Source organism: Leptonychotes weddellii, chromosome 7, assembly GCF_054177405.1.
Source record: "Leptonychotes weddellii isolate Sample4059 chromosome 7, ASM5417740v2, whole genome shotgun sequence".
NCBI classification, from domain to species: Eukaryota; Metazoa; Chordata; class Mammalia; order Carnivora; family Phocidae; genus Leptonychotes; species Leptonychotes weddellii.
The window spans coordinates 86,727,731-86,749,068 of NC_138375.1; the positions used below are offsets into that span (position 1 = coordinate 86,727,731).

A 21,338-nucleotide genomic window follows, 5' to 3' on the forward strand; every position below is an offset into this window, starting at 1 on the left:
GTCATTTCAAAATCCAAAACCTCATATTAACCCGCTGGACTCATTGTAAACTTTGTTCCCTTAAGAGAGAGAATCATCACTAAGACTCAGGCTTGTACTCAGTAGTTAGGGAGTGAAGGGTAAGAATAATTGTATGACAAACACTTTTAAAAAGTATAATATCTTCCAGTCCTAAAAATCTGTTCAAGTCCCACAGTGATGGGAAGATACTTAACATTACTAAACTGTACACTTAAAAAATGGTAAAATTCATGTTATGTGGGGTTTTTTTTTACCACATTAAAAGAAAAATTCCGGTTCAGCTAGATCTATGTAATATGACTTGCAAGGCCTTAGTGCCTCTGAATCCCCATACGTGGCCATTCTGCAGCTAAGTGCAGCTCTATCTTCACTCCATCCACATATCTGCTCAGGTCTCCAGCTGGGACACTTACCACACCAGGGAGGCTCTGAGTCCCACAGCCTGTGCGTGAATGCCCTGGGGCTGCTATAGCAGAGTCCCTGGATGACTAAAAACAACAGAAATTTATTCTCTTACAGTTCTGGAGGCAGAGGTCCAAAATCAAGGTGTCCGTAGGGCTATGCTCCCTGCTAGGTGAGTGTTTCTCCTGGCCTCTTCTGAGGCTGCCAGGAATCCTTGGCATTCCTTGACTTATAGATGCACCTCCCCAAACTCTGCCTGCACCTTCACGTAGGCTTCGTTCCCGTGAGTGTATCTGGGTCTCCAAATCTCTCTCTCTTTATGAGGACACCCCTCATTGGATTTAGGACCCACCCTATCCCAGTTGATAACATCTGCAAAGACCCTATTCCCAAATAAGGTCATGTTCATACGTACCAGACTTGGGACTTCTCCATATCTTTTCGTGAGACATAATTCAACCCGCAACAGTCTGAGGCATTTTTTCCTCCAAATTTTTTCAAAAGCTAAGACAATAATCAGAGATTTTCAACAGGAACTTTGGGAAGAAAAGAAGCAAACGACAGCAGCAGCAACAAGAGTAAGTTCAAAAACATGAAAATGGAAATGTTTATCCAAAGACTGCTGAAGTCTGGCCACAGTTTGGACTGCCAGAACACATGAAGTTCCCCTGGGGAACTCCTCCCCAAAGCATCCTTCTCCTCTGGTTCTCCCAGGGGTCTGACCCCTCCGGGCCCAGGTGCTTTCCGAGATGCTCAGCAGCGGGGGAGGAACCACCTGGGAAAAGTACACCAACCTCCATGCTCGCCCAGGAGCTCTCCGGCTGCCCTATCTCCTTCTTCTCTCACCCGAGGGAACAAGTTCCTCCCAGATACTTAGAATTACTGCCCAAGCACTGTGGTTTTAGATCCAGCACAAACCATACAGGGGCCCTTCCTTTGGCCCCGGGAGGATTTCCCCCGGGGCCAGCGTGGGAGGCGGTGGGCGACCTGCACCCGTGACCCACGGGACCGCCATTGTGGCAGAGGCACTACCCCCCCTTTGCAGCATTTCAGATCTACTCACAAAGACCCTTTTTCTACACTTTACAGGGTATAGTTTTGACTTTGCTTACCTTTACAAAGGCGGGATTTATTCTTCAGAGCCATAGCAACTGAGGACTCCCATCTCCACCTGGGAAGGGTCTGTTCCCTGAAACCCAGCAGATGGCTGAGCCCAGGGGGCACCTCTGGCTCAGTCTGCTTTGGCTTGGGAGAGGTAGCTCCAAGTACTCTGCAGTCTTTCTGAGTTAAATCTTTAAATTAGCCCTTTATAGAGTGAAAATCCCACCTCCCCAACTCTGCTTCTCCTTTTCTTGATCTCTCTTCTCCTTCACTGGCTATGAAAACAATACATGAAGAATCGGGGATAGAGTATTTAGGAGCAGTTCCCTGCTACCATCACCCCCCTACCCCCCACCAAGCAAGTCTGACATTCCTCCAAAACATTCTTTTCATTCCATTCTTGGATCGTGTATAGCTTACAAAAGAACAAATGGCAATAGCAAAATCAAGGAAAAAAGGAATCCATGCGCAGGAATAATGTGTTGAATATAAGAAGTACCTGCCCCCATTGTTTGCCTTCCTGGTTTCAAGTACAAGAAATAAATAGACAGGCTATTATGTTGAAATTATGTTTAATTTTCATGTCAAGTAAGTTCCAATCTGCTGAGTGCTACTGTCATTAGGAAAGTAAATAGTTAAAAAAAAAAAATCAATGAAATTTATTAGGGAAAAAAAGCTAAATAAATATATTTTATTTTAAAAGTGGTATTATTGGCTTCTCAACTGCAGAACTATGGTACTTTAAAAGCCCACTCTCCACATGTTTCTTCAGGTTGTGTTTAAAGCCTTGAAAAATTTGTACATTTTTACCCATAATTCTATTTCTAGGAGCTCACTTAAAGAAAATAGAGAAATATATGTGCAAATATTTATGGACAAAGACATTCATTTTAGAATCATTTATAATAACCAAAAGTTGGAAACAAATGTCCAGCCTCAGAGTATTGATTAAGCAGATGATGGTATATCACTAATATGGACTATTTAACACATATTAAATACTATATTTTTAATAAATATTTAAGGATACAAAGGAAAATTCATGGGTATACACAGTCATACACATGCACACACACCAGATGTGATTCTCTGACTGCTAGTAACAACAAAAGCCAATTTGAGATGGCTTAAGCATTGTGATGAAGTTGACATTGCAGTTCATTGTGGAAGGGGTGATTTTTTTAAAGATTTATTTATTTATTTTAGAGAGAGCGTGAGAGAGAGCAAGAGAGAGGGCATGGAGGGGAGGGGCAGAGGGAGAGGGAGAGAGAATCTGAAGCAGACTCCACGCTAAGCGTGGAGCCCATCTCAGGGCTCAATATCACGATCCTGAGATCACAACCAGAGCCGAAACCAAGAGTCAGAGGCTCAACAAACTGCACCACCCAGGCACCCCGGGGTGATCTTTAATAATTGGGGCTAAATCAATTTTTATTTCCATGAGGGAAAACCTGCATTTTGAGCCCTACCTCATACTATACACAATAAATTAATTATATATATATTTTATATATATACATATATTTTATATATATCTATATCTATATATATCTGTTCTATGTGTGCAGATCTGTGCACTCATGTATATATATATATAAAACCTAACTATGAAAGCTAAAATAAAACAATAAAACTTTTAAAGAGAAACATGAAAGTATCTCCATGACCATAGAGTAGGCAAAGCTTCTTTAAGTTGAGCACAAAAACTAACCATAAAGAAAAAAAAAATTGAATTCTACTAAAATAAAAAACTTCTATTTATCAAAAAATATCATTAAAAGATTGAAAAATTAAGCTACAAAATGGAGAGAGGATGCTGGCAAAATATATATCCAACAAAAACCCCATATTCAGAATATATATAGAAATTCTACAAAAAGAAAAAAAGAGAGAACACAGTAGAAAAATGGGTATAAGACTGGAACAGAAACTTAAAAAAAAAAAAAAAGATATCCAAATGGCCATTAAATATATATGAAGGTGTTCAACTTTTAAAACCATCAGGAAAATGCAAATGTACACCACAATGTGGTACGATTATGCGCCCATCAGAATGGTTAAAATGAAATAGACAATACCAAGTGACAGCAAGGATATGAAGCACCTGGAACTGTCGTAGAGTGCTGGTTGGAGTATAAACTGGAACTTTGTATTCCAGAAGTAACTTTATACTTTGGAAACACTTTGGTGGTATCTACTGAAGCTGAGCATGCACATTCGCGGCTAGCAGTTCTTTTCCTAGGTATTTCTCCAACAGAAAGTGTGTACATACTCACTAAAAGAGATGTACAGGGATACTCACAGCAGTATTATTTGTAATAGCCCCAATCTGGAAACAACTCAAATGTGTCATCAGTAGCAGAATGAAGAAACAAACTATGGTATATTCATAAACTGTATCACTATACAGTGAAGTGAATGAGCATACAACAGTATGGATAAATCTCACAAATATAATGTTGAGCAGAAGAAGCCAGAAACAAAGAGAACATATACAGTGTGATTCCATTCCCATACATTTCAAAACCAGGAAAAACTAATCTATGGTTACTTTCAGATACAGGTTACTTAAAGAAGTGGGAGTAACTGGGAGTCGCTTATGATAATGTTCTTTTTCTTGATATACATATATGACATGTCTAAACATATATCAGCTTTGAAAAACATTTATCATGCTCTAAACTTGTGATGCACTTTTCTGAATGTGTGTGATACCTCAAAAGAAAGCTATTTTAATGATTTAAAAGGATAGAGGTTTATTTAACTCAAGCAACAAAAGGTTCAGAGGTAAGCAGTAGAGAGCCAGAATGGTTTCTCATCAATGTCGTTGAGAAAGAATCCAGGCTTCTGGATCCTCAGCATGCGGATTTTATCCTAAAGATGGCAAGTGGCCTGAAGCCAAAGAGCATACCAATGGGAGTCTAAGTCTGCAGAAAGGCGAATACTTTTTTTTCCCTGTCATCATAATTTTCTACAGTTTCCCAAAGTTCCATAATCATATGTATTAATGTTTTTTTCAAAAGAGAGCTTGGCTAATTGGATGGGAATAAAGTAAAATCATGTTCTGATTTTGACTTCAAGCCCTCTAAAGGTAATTCACAGGGTTTCCCGTGAGGCTGAATAATTGCAGAATCCCTGTTATGCCCATAAGGGCAAAAAGTAGCCCCACACTTATTCTTGGGAGGGGGCAGAACAGTATATTGCTCCTTGATTGTCATATTATACGGTGCATACAAAGACCTTGTGTGGGGGGGGCCCCTCAAAGCTATTCTTTGGGAGCAGAGGTGTTTCTGACCTGAAATGACTTGGGGAAAATGGCAGCGTCCCACACAGCCAGGGTTTGGTGTGTAGGTGTCTGCCGCCGCTGTTCAACACTCAGATGCATAGTTTATCCATTTTCTGGAGCTCTGTAGGGTAGAACTTAGCTCAGAATAATTAAGGAGAAATGCAAATCAAGAAAGAAGCTCGGTTATAGTCTAATTCACTGAAAGAAGACAAAAGTAAAAAGCAGCATAAACTATAATTTCAAGAGTTGATTTCCTGAAAGATACTATGGATCACCATTTTTTTTCTTAAGAAAACCACCTTTGAAATGGGCTTGTGCTTTGAAAGTGTCAAGTGTATTCTCCCTATCTGCATGATAATTCTTGTCCCTGAGGCTTCAATACTTCACTCACCTTCAGTCATCACTACCTGAGAAAACTTGCTTACCAACAAACTCCATCAGAGCCTCTGCTCCAAGGATGCAAATGTTTTTCTCCCTCTGCCTTATAATCCAAGAACCATTTGGAGATAGCCCTCTAATTTTCCAGTGAAGAGAATGGGAAGTTGATACATGGTGGTTCTGAATTATGAGAAGGGAAATTTGTTAAGGAACCAAAAACTCATATGATTTTCAGACTTTATTTTCAACAATATTTACTTACTGCCCACTTTGTGTGAGGCCTTAAGCTAAAATGTGGGTGTTCAGAGAAGATCCTTCCCACAAGAGCTCTGCACAGCTCCGCCCTTCCCTCCCACGCAACTATACTGATCTTTGAATCCCTCTAAGAGATCAGGCTATTTCTCATCTCCTCACCTCTACGCTACACCTGGAATACACTTCTCTTCCCTCCTCCTGCCCCAGACCCCACTCCCCTCCATCTGCCCAACTTCTACTCAATCAGTGGGTCTTGGTTTACGCATTTCTTCTAAGAAAGCCCACCTAAGTCCTCCCAAGGTCCTGTTTCTAAAATTTCATTTAGAACCTCCTTCTACCGAGTACACTCAAAAGGGCACAAGGAGACAAAACTAACACATGGGTTACGACTCTGTCTCGGGAATCTTGCTTGCGCACAGCACTAGTGACATACAGCGGACATCTATTCTTACTTGGTCACAGCAAACAGATATGTTCTCTCCCTACTCTGTGATCCCATGACTCTTCTGGCCTATGTGCTGATTACCGACACCTGTGTTCCTGTCTTGGCCTCCTTGAAAATAGGGATTGCGTCTTACTCCTCTTGGTTCCCAGCAGGAATCTGCGTGGTGTCCTGACATGGCAGACGTTAAAAAATACAACTAAATGGAGTACAGTTAAATGCAATTACATTGAATGGACTCTAAATTAAGCTGGCCAGCAAGATTGTCCCATGAGGGAGTTTCTATTCAGTCTTCCTAGCTGGGTTTATAAAAGGTGATTAGATTTCATAGTGAATATGGAAATAATGCATACTTTCCCATGACACATCCATGGAAAATTCTAGGCCAAATAGTGAAGTTGGTGCCTTTAAAACCAAAGCATTTTTATAGAAAAGAAAATCTGGAAGTCAATTGAGTATCTACGGATAACAAACTAGCTTAAGATCCATCTTTCCAGCGGGACTGCAATTGATTAAAATAGTGATGCAAATATGTCTGTTGATGTCAGAAGATGTTCATGACACAGCTTTAAGGGCTATGTAACAGCGATTTTATTTGCATTTAAAAAATGTGTATGTGTGTATCCAACGAAAAAGAGAAGAGCCTTGGAGGATATATACCAAAAGTTAAATTGCTTCTGAGTGGTGACATTAAGGATAATCTATCTTTTGTTCTAAATAATTTTCCTGGGTGTTTGCCATGAGTAAAAACCAGAAAATTTTAAACTTTCATTGGAAATACAGTGGTCACAGATAGAATGACTACATGCCACAGTGTGTGTGAGGACGTGGTGCTGTTCTGAGGGTATACATAGAGTTACCTCTTTCACTGGAAGAGTCCCCGCGTTGCAGCCGAATCAGTAACAGCTCAAGTTCTTGCGATGGTTATATGCCAGGCATTTTAGGAGCTTTACATGGATTCAATCACTTACGTGTCACAACAACCTTTCCCTGCCTTCATTTTTCTTCATAGCACTTACCACTTTCTTTTTTAAAATTAATTTATTTTTTTAATTTAAATTCAATTAATTAACATATAATGTATTATTGGTTTCAGAGGTAGAGGTCAGTGCTTCATCAGTCTTATATAACACCCAGTGCTCATTACATCACATGCCCTCCTTCATGTCCATCACCCAGGTACCCCATCCCCCCACCCCCCTCCCCTCCAGCAACCCTCAGTTTGTTTCCTATGATTACAAGTCTCTTACGGTTTGTCTACACTTACCACTTTCTGATACCCACACAGGTAGCTTATTTATCTCCTTTACTGTGTGTCGTTCCTCTCACTAGAATGCCAACGTGCAGAGCGCAGCCGTGTTTGTTTTGATCACCGCTGGATCCCTGGCACCTACAGCAGTGCCCGGCACCTTAGTTAGTCCTTGAATGACTGTCTGAGCAAGCTCATGACAAAATAACTAGTACGATTCCTGTCTTACAATGAGGACTCTGAAAGAGGCTAAACAATTTGACCAATTTCCTAGGAGCGAGCAGAGCCACATCTCAAGCCAGATCTCCATGACTCCCGGATGTGTGCTCTGAACCATTCTTTCTCATCAGTGGCAACAAATCCTTGAATGAATGTCCTCCTCCTCCCACAGGCAGTCAATCCATGGGAGAGATAGTGAGATATCACATAAGAATTTCCAAGTGTCATTTCCTTCTGACTATTAAATTAGTAAGATCTTTACATAGTAGATAATGTTCTATCATCGGCATAGTCATCCTAACAGGCATGATATTTTTTGGATCAAAAGCAGGAGGAATAGGGGCTAAAAATCGAATTGAGTATTTACTAAATAAAGAAAAAAACTATACAGCCTGGGAAATGGTCTTAGAGCCACTTTTTTTTTTTTTTCATGTTAATGTAAGCAGTTGGACTGAATAACCCCCAGAGGACAAGGATTTCTCAGGGAAGCCCAGAGCTGATGTAGGGGAAACTACTTAAAGCAGCAAACCCAAACGCTGGGGTCCCTGGCTGGCCATGGCAGTTTAACAATGCTGGCCATTAAGATCATCCACATAATTCGCCTTGGTTGCGGAACAATCTTTTGACTGTCACAGGGCTTCCTGGGTGAAAATATGCTAATTCTCCTCAGGGGCCTAGAGAGAGAATCCTCTAACCAGCAGCCCCCTTGGTAATTTGATTTCTCGCTATAAATTAAGCAATTGGTGTTCTAAGTTATTAAATAAGTCTTTTGTGGACTTGATTAATGGGAGTGAGTCCCTGTAGACCTAACAACTCTTGGGAGCTCTGACAAATGCAGTTTCTAGATCTTCAATGGGAAAGCAAGCCCTGAAGTGTAGGGACACTTCTAGCCACACACACACACACATACGCACACCAGTACACACACATGCTCACATATATACATACATACATATACACATATATACACACAATCGCACTTATGAAATATGGGCAACATAGAGACGCATACACAAACACACTCACATACACACATATATACACACCTACGAGGCCCCGTTTGGCCAGGCCACCTCCTGAGATGACGTCACTATCTCCTCTTCCCTGTCACTGAAAAATCATGCAGTTGAAAAGATATGAAACATTTTCTTCAAGTGTGCTTGTATTTCTCCATCTTTGCTGGTTGCCAACTTTTCATCAAGGGCAAGTGGACTCTGTTCAGCATAAAGTCAGCCCAGGTGTGATAGCAATTTCCCCCCACAGTTCTGTACTAGGTGGTCCTAATGGCGACCAGTCAGTGGGGGGCTGCTCCCCTGAAGCAGGAAGTGTGCGGGGCCATAGGTTTCCTGGACAGAGCTAAGAAGGAGACAAAAAACACCTTTTTTTCTCTCCCACCTACACCAAGCCCTTCTCTGCAGGAGCTGAGAGCTGGCAAATGCCAGCTCAGGGGGCCTTCATGAAACATTTTGCTTAATGTTGAAAAACATAATACCCAAGCACATGAAAAGCCAGTTCTTTGAGATTGTCTACTCTCCATACCTGTTCTTTCTTGTAAACTCACCCAGAATAAAACCTGACATCCTTACGTGGCTGGTAAGGCCATTATGGACTGGTCCCCAGCTCCTCTCTGACTGAATTCATAGCATTCTCTCCCCCTTGCTTATTCCACTCCAGCCTTCCTGGCCTCACTGGTCCTCTAACACTCCCCTACTGCCGCCCCAGGGCCTTTACACTTGTTGTTCCTCTGTGTGGAATACTCGTCCCCCAAGGATATCCACATGGTTCGCCCCCTCACTTCCTTTAGGTCTTTACTCAAAGAGCATCTTATCAGAGATAGTCTCATCATATCTAAAATATATAGCAGCCCCTACCTCCTATTACTCTTTACTCTCTCTGAACTTTTTTCTCCTAGTTCTCATTCCCCACTGACTTACTATGTATCTGCTTATTGTGTCTTCCTCCACTAGAATATAAGCTTCTTGAAAGCAGGGATTTTATCTGATTGGATGGCTGTCATTTCCCTAGGGCCTCGAGTGGTGCCCAGCCCATAGTAAGTATTCAATAAATATGTGTCGACTGAATTAATGAATGAATTGTGCTTCTCCTTCTCCATTTTCCTTTGTCCTCATTATTTTGCCCACTGCCTCTGAAGTTATAAAATCCTCAAAAAATATGTTGACTCTAGAAGGGTGTCATTCTTCCTGACATGCCTGGCATGCGGTAAAGTCCGCCAATGTGTCAGGGCAGTCCCACACGAGTCAGGGAGCTTCAGTTAGGCTGAGAAAGGACTTTCAGTCATTACCTAGTTCTACAGAAATCCACTAAAGGGAAGACACTAAGGGGATTCTAAAACCCTTCTAAGCGGTAACGGCCAAATTCATCTTTGGGAGAGGAGTGTTCTTTGGTTTAGAGAATTGCTTTAATGGACCTTTTAGTTCTGCAAAGAGAGGTCTTAGAATCTGGGCAGGATGGAAGAGGCTGAGCTAAGAGGGCAAAAATTTTGCTCTCATTCTGTTCTAAAAGATGCCTGTATCGGTAAGAGAGGTTTTTGTATTTTGAAATTTTCTAGTTTTGCTAGCTGACCTGAAAAAAAAAAAAAAGAAAAGTTTGAGCAGAAGCTAGAAACTTAAAGAATATAGTAGAATAGAGAGGTTAATCTGTTCCATATGGCTGGAAGACTGAGCTGGAGAAGAGATCAGAAGGGGTTCCTAGCACTGCTGGATGCCACAGATTGAGCTGTATTTTGTTTCATGATCTATGAAGCAATTTCCCCCACAAACCCCAAGTCCTGAGCAAAAGCTCTGTTAACCACTACTGCTGTCAGACCAGTGTTAGCACGGCCTTTAGGAATTGATGGAGCGCTGTGTCAATGTTTGGGGATGGTGATGACCAAATGGGACTAAGGAAGCATGAAGAAGTAGTGGGGAGGTGACTAGAGGTCATGAGGAGAATTCAGAAGCAGGTCAGAGACGTCAACCAGCAGAATGCAATCATCAACAGAAATTCTCAGAAATTTGGGACGGGAAGTAGAATTTCTTACAATCCATATGATATCAGTGTTGGATAGTGAAGGAAAAGGCACCCTGAAAGAATAGGGGATTTAGGGACTTTGGGTCACCCTACCTCAGACTTGAATCTCAGTGGTTATCTGCTTTTCAAACTTTACTTAACCATAGAAATCTTTTCATGAAATGAATTACTATATGGAACCCAATGTGTAAAACAGATTAAAATTGAGCTGCCATGATCCAATAGGATAGGGGTCAGAATTTATGTCCATTTGCCTTTCCCATTGGATCCCACAATGGCCATCAGACCTCTCTGTGGAATCCCAGCATGTCAGGAACACAGTTTTAAAACTGTGCATCTAGAACCCAAAGCAAGAATGTGCTCTTCGATATTCCAGTGAGTTGATCATTTAGCCTGACTCTGAGTGCTCATTACTGCTGAGCAGCATGTTCCCGGGTCAACTATCATTGATGGGTGTTCTTCCATCTCTTCAACTGATTCCTCAACCCTGGGACTCCCCGCCAGTCCGTCCTAGTGTAAAAACCAAAGTAAGCCTAATTCCTCCCACATAATGATTCTCCAAATCTTTGAAGACCTCTTACCTCCTTCCCTGATGATCTTTGCTCTGAGTTAAACATTCTTAACCCCCCACCTATTCTCAAGCCATTCTTTATAGTCCATATACTATTGGGGGATCTGAAATTATTGATATCAATTGCAAAAACAGACTCCGCATAGAAAGGGAGTTCACTTAAGACCAAAAGAGGGGCACAAAGAGGGACACAACCATATACATTTTGAGGACAGTTAAAGTTAAATGAGAGGTGTTGAGCTCCTCCTTGGAAAACAGCCCAGAAAATGTGTCCCCTCCTGCATTGGGAAGGGGGCTGGAAATCAGTGTCAGCTTCATTCAACTCAGGGATGTCCCTGCGATCACTCTCTAGCACTCACCATGTCAGGGACATGAGGGGATGACAGTGCCTCGGTGGCAGAGGCCTTCAGCCCTTACTATTATTGCTCTTGAAATCCCCCCAGCCAGCTGAGCTCAGGAACACAGGACAGTAAGTGCCTAGCATGGGCTCATTTCTGCTAGTTTTAATTGATCACATGCATATCCACAGAGCTGCAGACCCTTAGACAATGTCATGGAATCTATTAGCTAAAAATAAGTGACTTTCTGTACCCATGGAGCCATCCGTTGTTTGGGTGCAGAATTATCAGTCTGTCAGTATAATTTAGTAATCATCACTGGATTTATGATTTGCATTGGTTTGGGTAGAGCCGGCAGGCATCAGGGAGGTGAATTTCAAAGGTTAGGGCTGGGGTTGTATAGCTAGAAAGTGCCTATGTGACCAGATCACTACCCCAACATCATCAGAAACAAACCCCGGGCTTCTGGTATTACAATGCCTCACCTGCACACTGGTGGTGGTTTGAGGTCTGGAGATGGTGTGCATACTTTGCAACCCAACAGTGGAGCATGAACAAGACTGCACTTGAGGCACCAGGACCCCTTTGATGCCTAACCTTCCTCTCTGCTGCTGTACTATATCCTTTGCCTGTGATGAAGCTCTTCTGTGAACATCAACTGTTGGAGTCCTGTGAGTTCTTCCAGCAATTCAACACTTGAAATAATTGATGGGTAATTAACACAATAAAGATGAGGAGTGACTTCCAATACAGGCCAGTCTGGGGCCTGAAGGATGCTTCGGATGGGAGAGTGTTAGTGTTTGGTGCTTAAAGCACATAATTTTGTAAGTGGATGTGATGAAGTATGATACTTCAGCTCTGTTGCCTTGTGGGGAAGCATCTCCCGAAAAACAGCAGGAACACATTCTGGTTTGCTTCCATAGAAAAATACTTCTACCTCTGACAGAGAACCTATCTGTCCAGGGCCGCCAGGTGGGTATGCAAACAGAGAAGGACCATAGTATTAATCTTCATTTCTTCTTCTTTTCCCCACAAACTCCTTTATTTTGACCCTATACTTCTCAGAGGAAGCACTGTGGTCTCATGTATTAAAGTCTTTTCTTCACAAACAAAATGTTACTGACTTTTTTGAGTCCTAATTAAGGTCACTGGTACTGAAGAAAGAATCAAAGGTAAACCCACAACAGCATCAACAACAAAATGGATGTTTGGGAAGGAAGTCAGTTCAGGAGGGAAGAAAATAGGTATGTATGAACGTATGCACGCGTATGTTTATGTACATGTGTGGGAGAGAGAGTGTGTATGTATACACACACACAGGTAATTTTCCCACATCACAAATATATGGAAAAACCAACCTGTGATACAAAAATGAAACATCATTTGATTCTCCTGGCTGAGGATCTGAGCTACATCTAAATCCACACTCTGCCACCTGCTGGCTCTGAGTGTGAACTAGTTATTTAACTGCTCTGAGACTGGTTTCCTCATCTATAAAATGGCAATGATTTTTACTGTGCAAGATTCTGATGAAGATTAAGAGAGATCATGTATGTGCTATACATGTTGTTAAACTAATAAGCACCACTGACAGATTTCCAGAGAAGCAATTTTGACAAAATTTGCTGACTTCCTTTCCTCCCTCTGAGGGCTTGTGTTATGTGAAGAGGAAGGACAAGAAGAAGGAAAAATGGACTCAGGAGGAAAGAATTGCTTGAGGGTGTAAGGAAAAAGCATTAACTTCACTTTGCTTGTCTCCACAGGAACAGGTCCCTAGAAACCAATGAGGAAATCTATCAGTTGATGGATAAAGGCTGCTGAAACATGGATCTCCTGACCCCAGAGTCCTATCTTCCACCATGAACTGGCCATGGACTCCAAGATAGGAGGACCACTAAATGGGCTGGCCTGAGAGGATCTCTGGAGTGCCTTGTCTGGATGTTTTATAAACTACAGAGTGCTGTGACATTTCACATGGCTTATTTAATCTGTTGTTTGCAATTATCCTGAGAGAAAGCCACAACTAAAAAATCTGAGTTGCCCAAAGTTATCACCTAGAAAGAGCTGAATCCAGCTCCTTTCAAACTTAGTTCTAATTTTAACTTAGTTCTAATTCAACCTTAGTTCTTCCCATTGTTGTGACTTTCCCCTTAATACCAGGGCTGCTTCTAACTTGATGGCAGATGCTGTTGGTACCCTGTCCCATTTACCCCCAACTCACCCCCAGGTCACTTGAGTGCACCAGGAGGTGCATTAGGCAGCTGTCCACTGACAACTCTGTGTCAGATGCCTTTCTTTCTCATTTCCTTTGTCTGAAGACTTTCTGAGGACCAGAGGTGTTTGCAAGGAACACAACCTGGAAAAGAGGGGGGTGGAAATTTAATGCCCCCTGGGGTTGGACAGGGTGGCTAAATGCCAGCCTCTGGCATGTTCTGAAAGGTTTCCAGGGTGCCCCCTGTACAAGTGAACCCCAGTTGCTCACCTGGCAATAACCCACTCATAAAACATGCCCGTTACTGGCTCTTCCCCCTTTCTGTCTTATTTTCCCCACTTCCTCCAGTGTGCTTTCCAGAATCACTTCCTGTGTAAACAACCAGCACTAAATCTCTATCTCCAGGTCTACTTTCGGAGGAACCCAAACCCAAATTCTAAAATTCATGTGGTTGTTACTACTGTTCCTGTTTTTAATTACATGACATCCTCACCGAAAAAGTAATAATGACCGTGGGTTGCTGATGACTCTGAATCTGAGGGCAACACTTTTAAGACTTGACAAAAGTGAAGATAACATTCTCAACAAAGTAAATTGTTCTCCCTATTTCACTAAGTATCTACCTTGCCAGTAGCTGTTCTCATTTTAAAGCAGAGTTGTGATAGCTTTGAAGGGGCTCTACCAAGGCAGTTACAGACCCGGTTTGGATCTTCTAGCTGTTAATCAATAGAAGTTAGAATAGACCTCCAAAGTAGGATATTATTTCTTGATTCATGAAAAGAAATAAATGAATTAATAATGCTAAAACATCTATAAATAAGATCCAAGTATTTATATTCTAGAAAACAAGAGCAATCATCTCAAAATGCCTTCTAGATTTTATCAACTTTGCACACATATTTTAGGAAGATTTCGAGAGATTTCAATATGGTATCTAAAAATGACCAACCATTTCACTTTGGCAAAGAGAGATTCCTAGCTTCCTATAGTTGACTGCAACTATGGGATAAAATGTTTGGATTTTTAAAAGATACATACAAAAATCTTATGTGAAAATTAGTCGGAGCGCAAGCCACTCAAGTATAATGGTCATTTACTCTGCAGTGTGCCCCCGTCCAGAGACGCCAGGCTCATAAGTTATATATAATAAGTTCATATAACATGTTTTGTTTTATAGACTCTAAGCATTTATTTAACAAAATGGAAATTTCTAATACCTAGCACTTGTCTACATTTAAATTTCGGGGAAAAGAGACTCATGTTCTACAGTACATATTAATAAGATTTTTCTTATTACAAAAGAGTTTGTTGTCAACTTAGAACAGTTAAAATACCTTCTCTAGTGATTAGAAAACATCATCCTTTAGTGGAGTGAGGTGACCTCTCTTGTAGGGAAAAAGCCCATGATTCTTGTCAGAGATGTAGGACTAACACAGCCTTCCCCTCACTCAGACCTGTCCATCCGAGGATGTCTTTTGCCACTACAACAGGTGGAAGACCACTTCTCTGCTTTGGTTCCCAAGTCAGGCATAAATCCTTTCAATTTAGGGAAGCACTCACACATATAGAAGGCAAAGGGCGGAGGCTGTTCTTCCATCCTCTTTACTCACATGCTACCTAGAAAGTCAAGGTTTCCTTGGTGGTTGTGCTCACGTGCTGAGCGCTGTGCATGCAGCGACCATTAGTGTGAATGTGTGCGAGACGTTTTGAATAATACATAGCACCCGAGGGAAAGAACAACAGACCCCTGAAATGTGAATGATTGCTCTGGCAAACTCTGAAAGCCAATGATCACTTGTGCCTTGCAGAATCTGGGGGCTCAATCCCCAGGTGCAAAGTACATTTGCCAGGTTTCTCCAGGGCAAAGGCAGGGTGAACGCCCTCAGTGAACCTGTGCCTGATGATGAAGAGCAACTGTCCACTTTCAGCATTAATGAAGAGAAGCCTCTGGTTGTTGTAGTCCAGCAGAATGCCCACCCTGGCGGGACGCTCAGTCACATGGACATCGCTCACTATGCCACTGTAGAAGAATGTGTATCTGAAATGAAGTAGAATGGGGAATTAAACACTGGAAATCTTGAAAGGCCACGGTGAAGAAAATCACTTGGAGATAACCGATTTTTCAGTGATTAATTTCACTTTACAATAATGAGCTGCCATAAATGTCCCAAATCCTTTAGCCAGATCCCTCCTAGATGCTAAAATGCATAGCTCATCGCAACAGACAAGCATTTTTAATAATTTTGCTCCTTCTACATTAGGAGGCGGTCCCAGAATAACCAGCATATGCCTCCCTTGTGATTTTTCTCAACATTCTAATTCTTTCCCAGCTGCCCACATGTTTTAACTACCGCATTCATGGTGTGTCATTCTTTTGAATAAAACTCCTCTGAGGCTGCCATGTATCTGAAAAAGTACTGCAGGCTTGCCTTCCATAAAATGTATTAATTTTACAGCTTAAAAATTTATTAGTAACTTACATAAGGGCCTTTATGAAGTTCAAGAAAAAAATTTCATTATTTTTGCCCAACTTTATTCTTCGTAGAGGCTCCCCCTAACCTGAACCGACTTTCCTTTTCATCTTCTGAATGTTTTCTGCAGCCTTGCAACTCAGGGGGGTTGCCTGTCATTTCTCTTTTCGATTCAAATAAATTGAACTCAGCAAGTATTCATTGGGCGTATCTGTGAGTCCAGGACTTTGCTAGGCCCTCGGGGGGATGGGGGGATATGAAGGACCACAGAGCACTGTCCTTGCCCTTGGGGAGCCCAGGCCCTCCTGACCAGAGAGGAAAATATTGTTGATCATTTAAATGTGGACTCGGGCTGAGGCTCCATCTCAGGGCACAGACTGGAAAAGTGTTCATAAACACATTTAATGGACCTGTGTGGTTGTGGAATTAATGTTTTGAGACCGGGCTGGGAAGGGGAAATTGCTGGAACAGAAGAACCTAAATTGCTCTGTGCAAAAAGTAACGTAAGTTTGGTGTTTTTTCCTGGCAGTCTGAGAAACAGAGGCTGGAGCCCTGAAAGCGGGGAAGGGGAGAAATGAGAGAGAGGAGATGAGGGAAAGGTCTGTGAGGATGGTGAGTCTGAGGGGTGAAAGCTCAGCAGCACTGGGGCTGATGAGGCCTTTAGACTCTGAGCAAGTGAGTGACTCTGGTGTGGCCGAGAGAGCCGAGGACCTTGAAGGCCTATGATGTCTTCAAGGCCCAGAAGCTCGAGTGCAGGTGTGTTTAGGGAATGGCAAGTTGGCAGCTGTGCTGGGACAGGGCAGAGGTTCACGGGGATGGGAAAGTAAGCAAGGCTCGCACAATGACAAAGGCCCTTTCCGGTGCCATGCTAATGAGGGGTCTGAAGGCCCAGAACACAAAGGCGGCCGCCTCGGGGAGCAGCAGTGTAGATGGGGCGCTTATGGAAGGCTTTGGGAGCAGAGGGGCTCATACTCAGCCAAAAGGAACAGGTCTGAACTGGACAGGTGGGAAAGAAGGAGGGAGAGATCCAGCCAGCAGGGGCAGTGGGAGAAATGACGAGGTGGCCAAATGAGCAAGGTCATGGAGAACGTCACCATCTGCCCGACGGGTTCGGAGAGGACATGGCGGACATGACATGAATAGGTAAGTCAGGGGCCAGGATCTAGACCTGCCCTGTCCATCACAATTGCCGACTAGCCACATGTGGCCACTGACATTCAAATTAATTAAAATTAAATTAAACTCAGTGTCCAGTTCTTCCGTCCTACTAGCCACATTTCAAGTGTTCAGTAGCCATCTGTGACACCATTTTTTCTTAAAGATTTTATTTATTTATTTGAGAGACAGAGAGTGCAAGCGAGAGAGCACAAGCAAGGGGAGCAGCAACAGCAGAGGGAGAAGCAGACTTCCCACTGAGCAGGGAGCCCGATGCGGGGCTTGATCCCAGGACCCTGGGATCATGAGCTGAGCCGAAGGCAGCCACTTAACCGACAGAGCCACCCAGGTGCCCCTGTGACACCATTTTTCTATCTTCACAGAATGTCTGATTGCACAGCACTGGTCTGGAAGGTTCGGAATGCCCAAACGAGCCATTTCCCCAGCCCTGCTTAGAAGGCCCCTGGTGCTCACAGGCCCAGCCCCAATCAGTCCCTGAGCCGATCCCCACCATGGAGGCCGAGGAGGGAGAGACATTCCTCGAAGCCTTGGCTCCACCAGGTCTGCAGGGCCTGGAATCTGCCCTGTCCTACGTCTGCCTCCATTTCCTATCCAGCACATTAGTTCCTTCTCCAACCTGCACTCTGGCCTGAAACCAAGCCTGTCTGCCTGGGGCCAGACTCCCTGCCCAGGTTTTGCCTGCCCCTTCCTGGGACTGCTGGTGTCTTTTCAAAGAGCATTCAAAAGCCTGACTCTAGACACCTGTGTGACCCTGGAACTGCTGTCCTGGAGTCCCCAGGCCGAGGTGGGCCCACCCCCGTGAATGTCACTACTGGCCCAGACTGAGTCCAGACCCCTTTTAGCTCTGGTGGCTACTCCCCCCAGAGCTCCTCATCCCTCTTCCTGGTCACATTAGTCCTGGATTCCTCTCTTTACCGTGGTCCCACCTGAAAGTTGATATCACTGTTGATGGTTGTAGATTTTTGAGCAAAAAAGCAAGGGACGTGATGAAAAGGATGTTCTAGAAAAATCTGCCAGTTGTGCCACACAGGATAGTGTGGGTTGGGTGCAGACCTCCCCCTGGAGGGTTCAGGCATGGTGGCTGGGGTGGACCTGGTAGAGGAGGTGAGAAGGCTCTGAACAAGGGGAGAAAGTCTAGGAGTGGACAGGAAGAAGTCCAATCGATTCCTCAGACTCTCCATTTCTCCTTTCCAATTGTGACATCTTAATGCTTGGATTCTATGCAAATAGAGTCAAGAGTAATACAGTTTGGTTTAAAATCATGAAGCCAGAAAAGTGAAACACAGAGGGGGGGTCTGCCACAGGGGTTCTTACAGTGCCTAAAGCCAGGGGTGCTCTATTTGAAACATGAAGTGAAGGCACTTGAGGCCTGACGTCTCTGTGCTGGGAGCACACCAATAGGCACACTCTTCCTCCCCGAATCCACGGGGCCTAGTCTGGGCCTGAAAGACCAAGCTTGTTGAACCTGTTGACAAGATATAATTCTGTTTTCTAGAGTCCAGGAATTTGTTACTGGAGGCTAGTCTTTGGTTTGGGGGTTTTAAAGGTCTAGGAAAATTTTTATGAAATCTGTATCTAGTTCTAGTTCTAATTCTAAATCTATTCATTATAAACTCTGGGGTTGAGAGATTTTCTACTCTGGGTAGGGGCTAGGTCCTTAAGCATTGCGCAGCAATGAACATCAATTATCATAATTGCTCTGACTTGATGAAATGTGACTTTAAATAGCTCTGGGAGATAGTGTCCTTATGAACCATGTCAGAAAATTAAACTGTGTCAAGTAGGATGCAGGGAGAAATGTGCAGCCAGAGATATGCAAAATCCCAATCTGTGGGCCCTTTTCTGGGAACTTGTGAGCATCGAAGTCTTCCTTTTTAAAACATTACATTTGAATAATGCCTCATATTTTATGATACTTTACAATTTCAAGACTCTTCCCTGTACCTGTCTTTATGTGATCCTCACAACCCAAAAATGTAGCAGCCAGGTGTCACTGTCCCCTGACAAGATAGATGAGGCCTTTCGGGCATGCTCTAAGGGTTCACTGAACTTCCAGCGAATAGCCCGTAGGAGGCTAGTCAAGGATGGGGCCAGGACTAAAGTCAGGTTTCTAAGAAAGCCCACCCTGTGAGCATATTCAGATCATCCCATGCTTGCCTTAGCTCTCTCAGACTAACATAGGTTATGGTTTCTTCACATTAACCAACTAAACAGTTAGCAACCTTTTTCTGTAAAGGGGCAGATAGTAAATATTTTAGGCTTTGGGCGTCCAAATTTGGTCTCTGTTACAACTAGTCAACTCCACCGTGGTAATGCAAAAGCGGCCACAGAAAACATGTAAACAAACGAGATGACTGCATTCCAATAAAACTATTAATACAATTTTACAAACAGGCAGTGGTCATATTTGGTCTGTGGGCTAGATTTTACCATTTCCTGATATAAACCAATGAGGGGAAGGTATTGGGGACCCACTTGTTTTCTCACTCTTGTTGACTCCTCTGTGGAAGGAGCTCTTTAGTATTACCCTTGTCCCCTCCCCATCCCGAAGTGAGTTGAGAAGGAAAACTTGCCCATGCGTGGCCTGGAGGTTCCTTCCTTTTCCCTATCTCTGGAGTATGGGCTTCCCGCTGAAGCACCTATCCTTCTTTGTTCTCCAGGGACCAACTCTGCCCTGCAGGGTGCCGAAGCTGGCCTGGCCTAGGGTCTGGGTGGGTACAAGTCTATTAAAAGGGTTCAATATAAGAAACCTCCTTTCCCAAGGTGCCTGGGTGGCTCAGTCAATTAAGCTTTCGACTCCTGGTTTGGGCTCAGGTCATGATCTCAGGGTCATGGGATCGAGCCCCGCATCAGGCTCCACACTCAGTTTGGAGTCTGCTCGGGATTCTCTCTCTCCCTCTCCCTCTGCCACAGCTTGAGGGTGCGCACGCATGCACATGCTCACTCTCTCAAATAAAGAAATAAATCTTAAAAAAAAAAAGAAAGAAAGAAAGAAAAGAAACCTTTTTTCCCTCAGATATGAACCACACTCACTAAAACTGGCTTCCTCAGTAATCGGAGTAATAGTTTAGTTTTCCTACTGTTGACGCTTTTGTTTTCTTTCTTTATTGGCTCAGACCTGGGCAGGGAAGTGGCATTCTATTTTGTTAGGTGCCTCAGAGACCTCTGCCTATGCAGCAACTCGTGACCCTTTGACCAAGAAGGGAGGGCAGGGCTCCAACGTACCTCTGCGGCCCAGAACAGTGCATGTACCACGAAGTCTCCCCTTGTCCCAGGGCACCAGCCTGCACCGCCAAGCGGGAACAGACGCCAAGTCGGTAAGCCGGGCAGTCCGTGACCGTGGCTTCCCAGTAATGCTGCCCGCACGCAGGCAGCTCCTCGCCCAGCACTGACGGGATGCTGCGGACGAAGTGGATGCAGTTAAGCCTAGCACAGGAATCACCAGCTTTGCTCTCATAAACACCAACATGCACAAGGTCGCGCACAGTTTAGGCAGGACTCTATCCTGGGAAACCGCTGGAATTTGACTAAAGACATTTGTTGTTCATTGTGCCCCCAACTTTGACCTGACCAGCCCAGAACTCCACAAACTCTCAACCTGCATTTGGCGTATTACCACTGCCACGTACAACATGCATGTCTAGTGCACTGCATCTCTGGAGGGAGCTAAGAACCAGGAAATAACCAGAATAATTGCGAGAGAAAAAGAAAGGGCACCATCTCTGCTTTCAAGGAGAGTGAGGAAATATGAGGAAGGCAGGCGGGGTTCCAAGAGAGCATAACCTGCAAAGTTTTTTTTTCCAAAACCTGAAGATGGCGGGGGAGGAGGAGGAGGAGGAGTCTCCAACATCTTCTTTAACAGTGAGTTCCCTTCCGTGTTTGCTGACCTTACTGGGCACAGAGACCGAATGAGGGGCAGCTCTTGAGCGCCAAGACAGCTGGGGAGGCCAGAGCAGAGCATAGAACTGACAAGGTGTGATGAGTGTGCTTGGCAGAAGCTGTGGTCAACAGTCTTGGGGACTCTGGCCTCCTCGGATTGTAGCAGGGTACCTGAGAGGTTGGTGAAAGGTCTCCTTTTGTCTCGCCTTAGCTATTTTTAGAACAGGCACTGGGAAATGAACCCAAGCACTCTGGACTGCGGATGGGTGACCTTGTTTGCATGTATTGCTCCCCTCTGCTTTGAAAAG

At 43.6% G+C, this 21,338-nt stretch overlaps 1 protein-coding gene and 1 long non-coding RNA gene across 2 annotated transcripts in view; both read right to left on the reverse strand.

The window, feature by feature from the left end:
* The window catches only part of LOC145722670 (uncharacterized), a 42,537-nt gene extending 27,988 nt beyond the window's left edge, over positions 1–14,549 (reverse strand). Inside the window, exon 1 of the long non-coding RNA XR_014147112.1 lies at positions 435–14,549. This is a non-coding gene — a long non-coding RNA (uncharacterized LOC145722670). The remainder of the gene's footprint in view (positions 1–434) is intronic.
* Positions 14,550–14,668: 119 nt separating this feature from the next.
* Positions 14,669–21,338, reverse strand: part of CMYA5 (cardiomyopathy associated 5) — an 88,679-nt gene continuing 82,009 nt past the window's right edge. Inside the window, exons 12-13 of the mRNA XM_031026558.2 lie at positions 20,377–20,550; positions 14,669–15,542 (exon numbers count right to left, since the gene is read on the reverse strand). Coding sequence (XP_030882418.2) covers positions 15,296–15,542; positions 20,377–20,550 — 421 coding nt within the window. The 3' untranslated portion in view covers positions 14,669–15,295. The remainder of the gene's footprint in view (positions 15,543–20,376; positions 20,551–21,338) is intronic.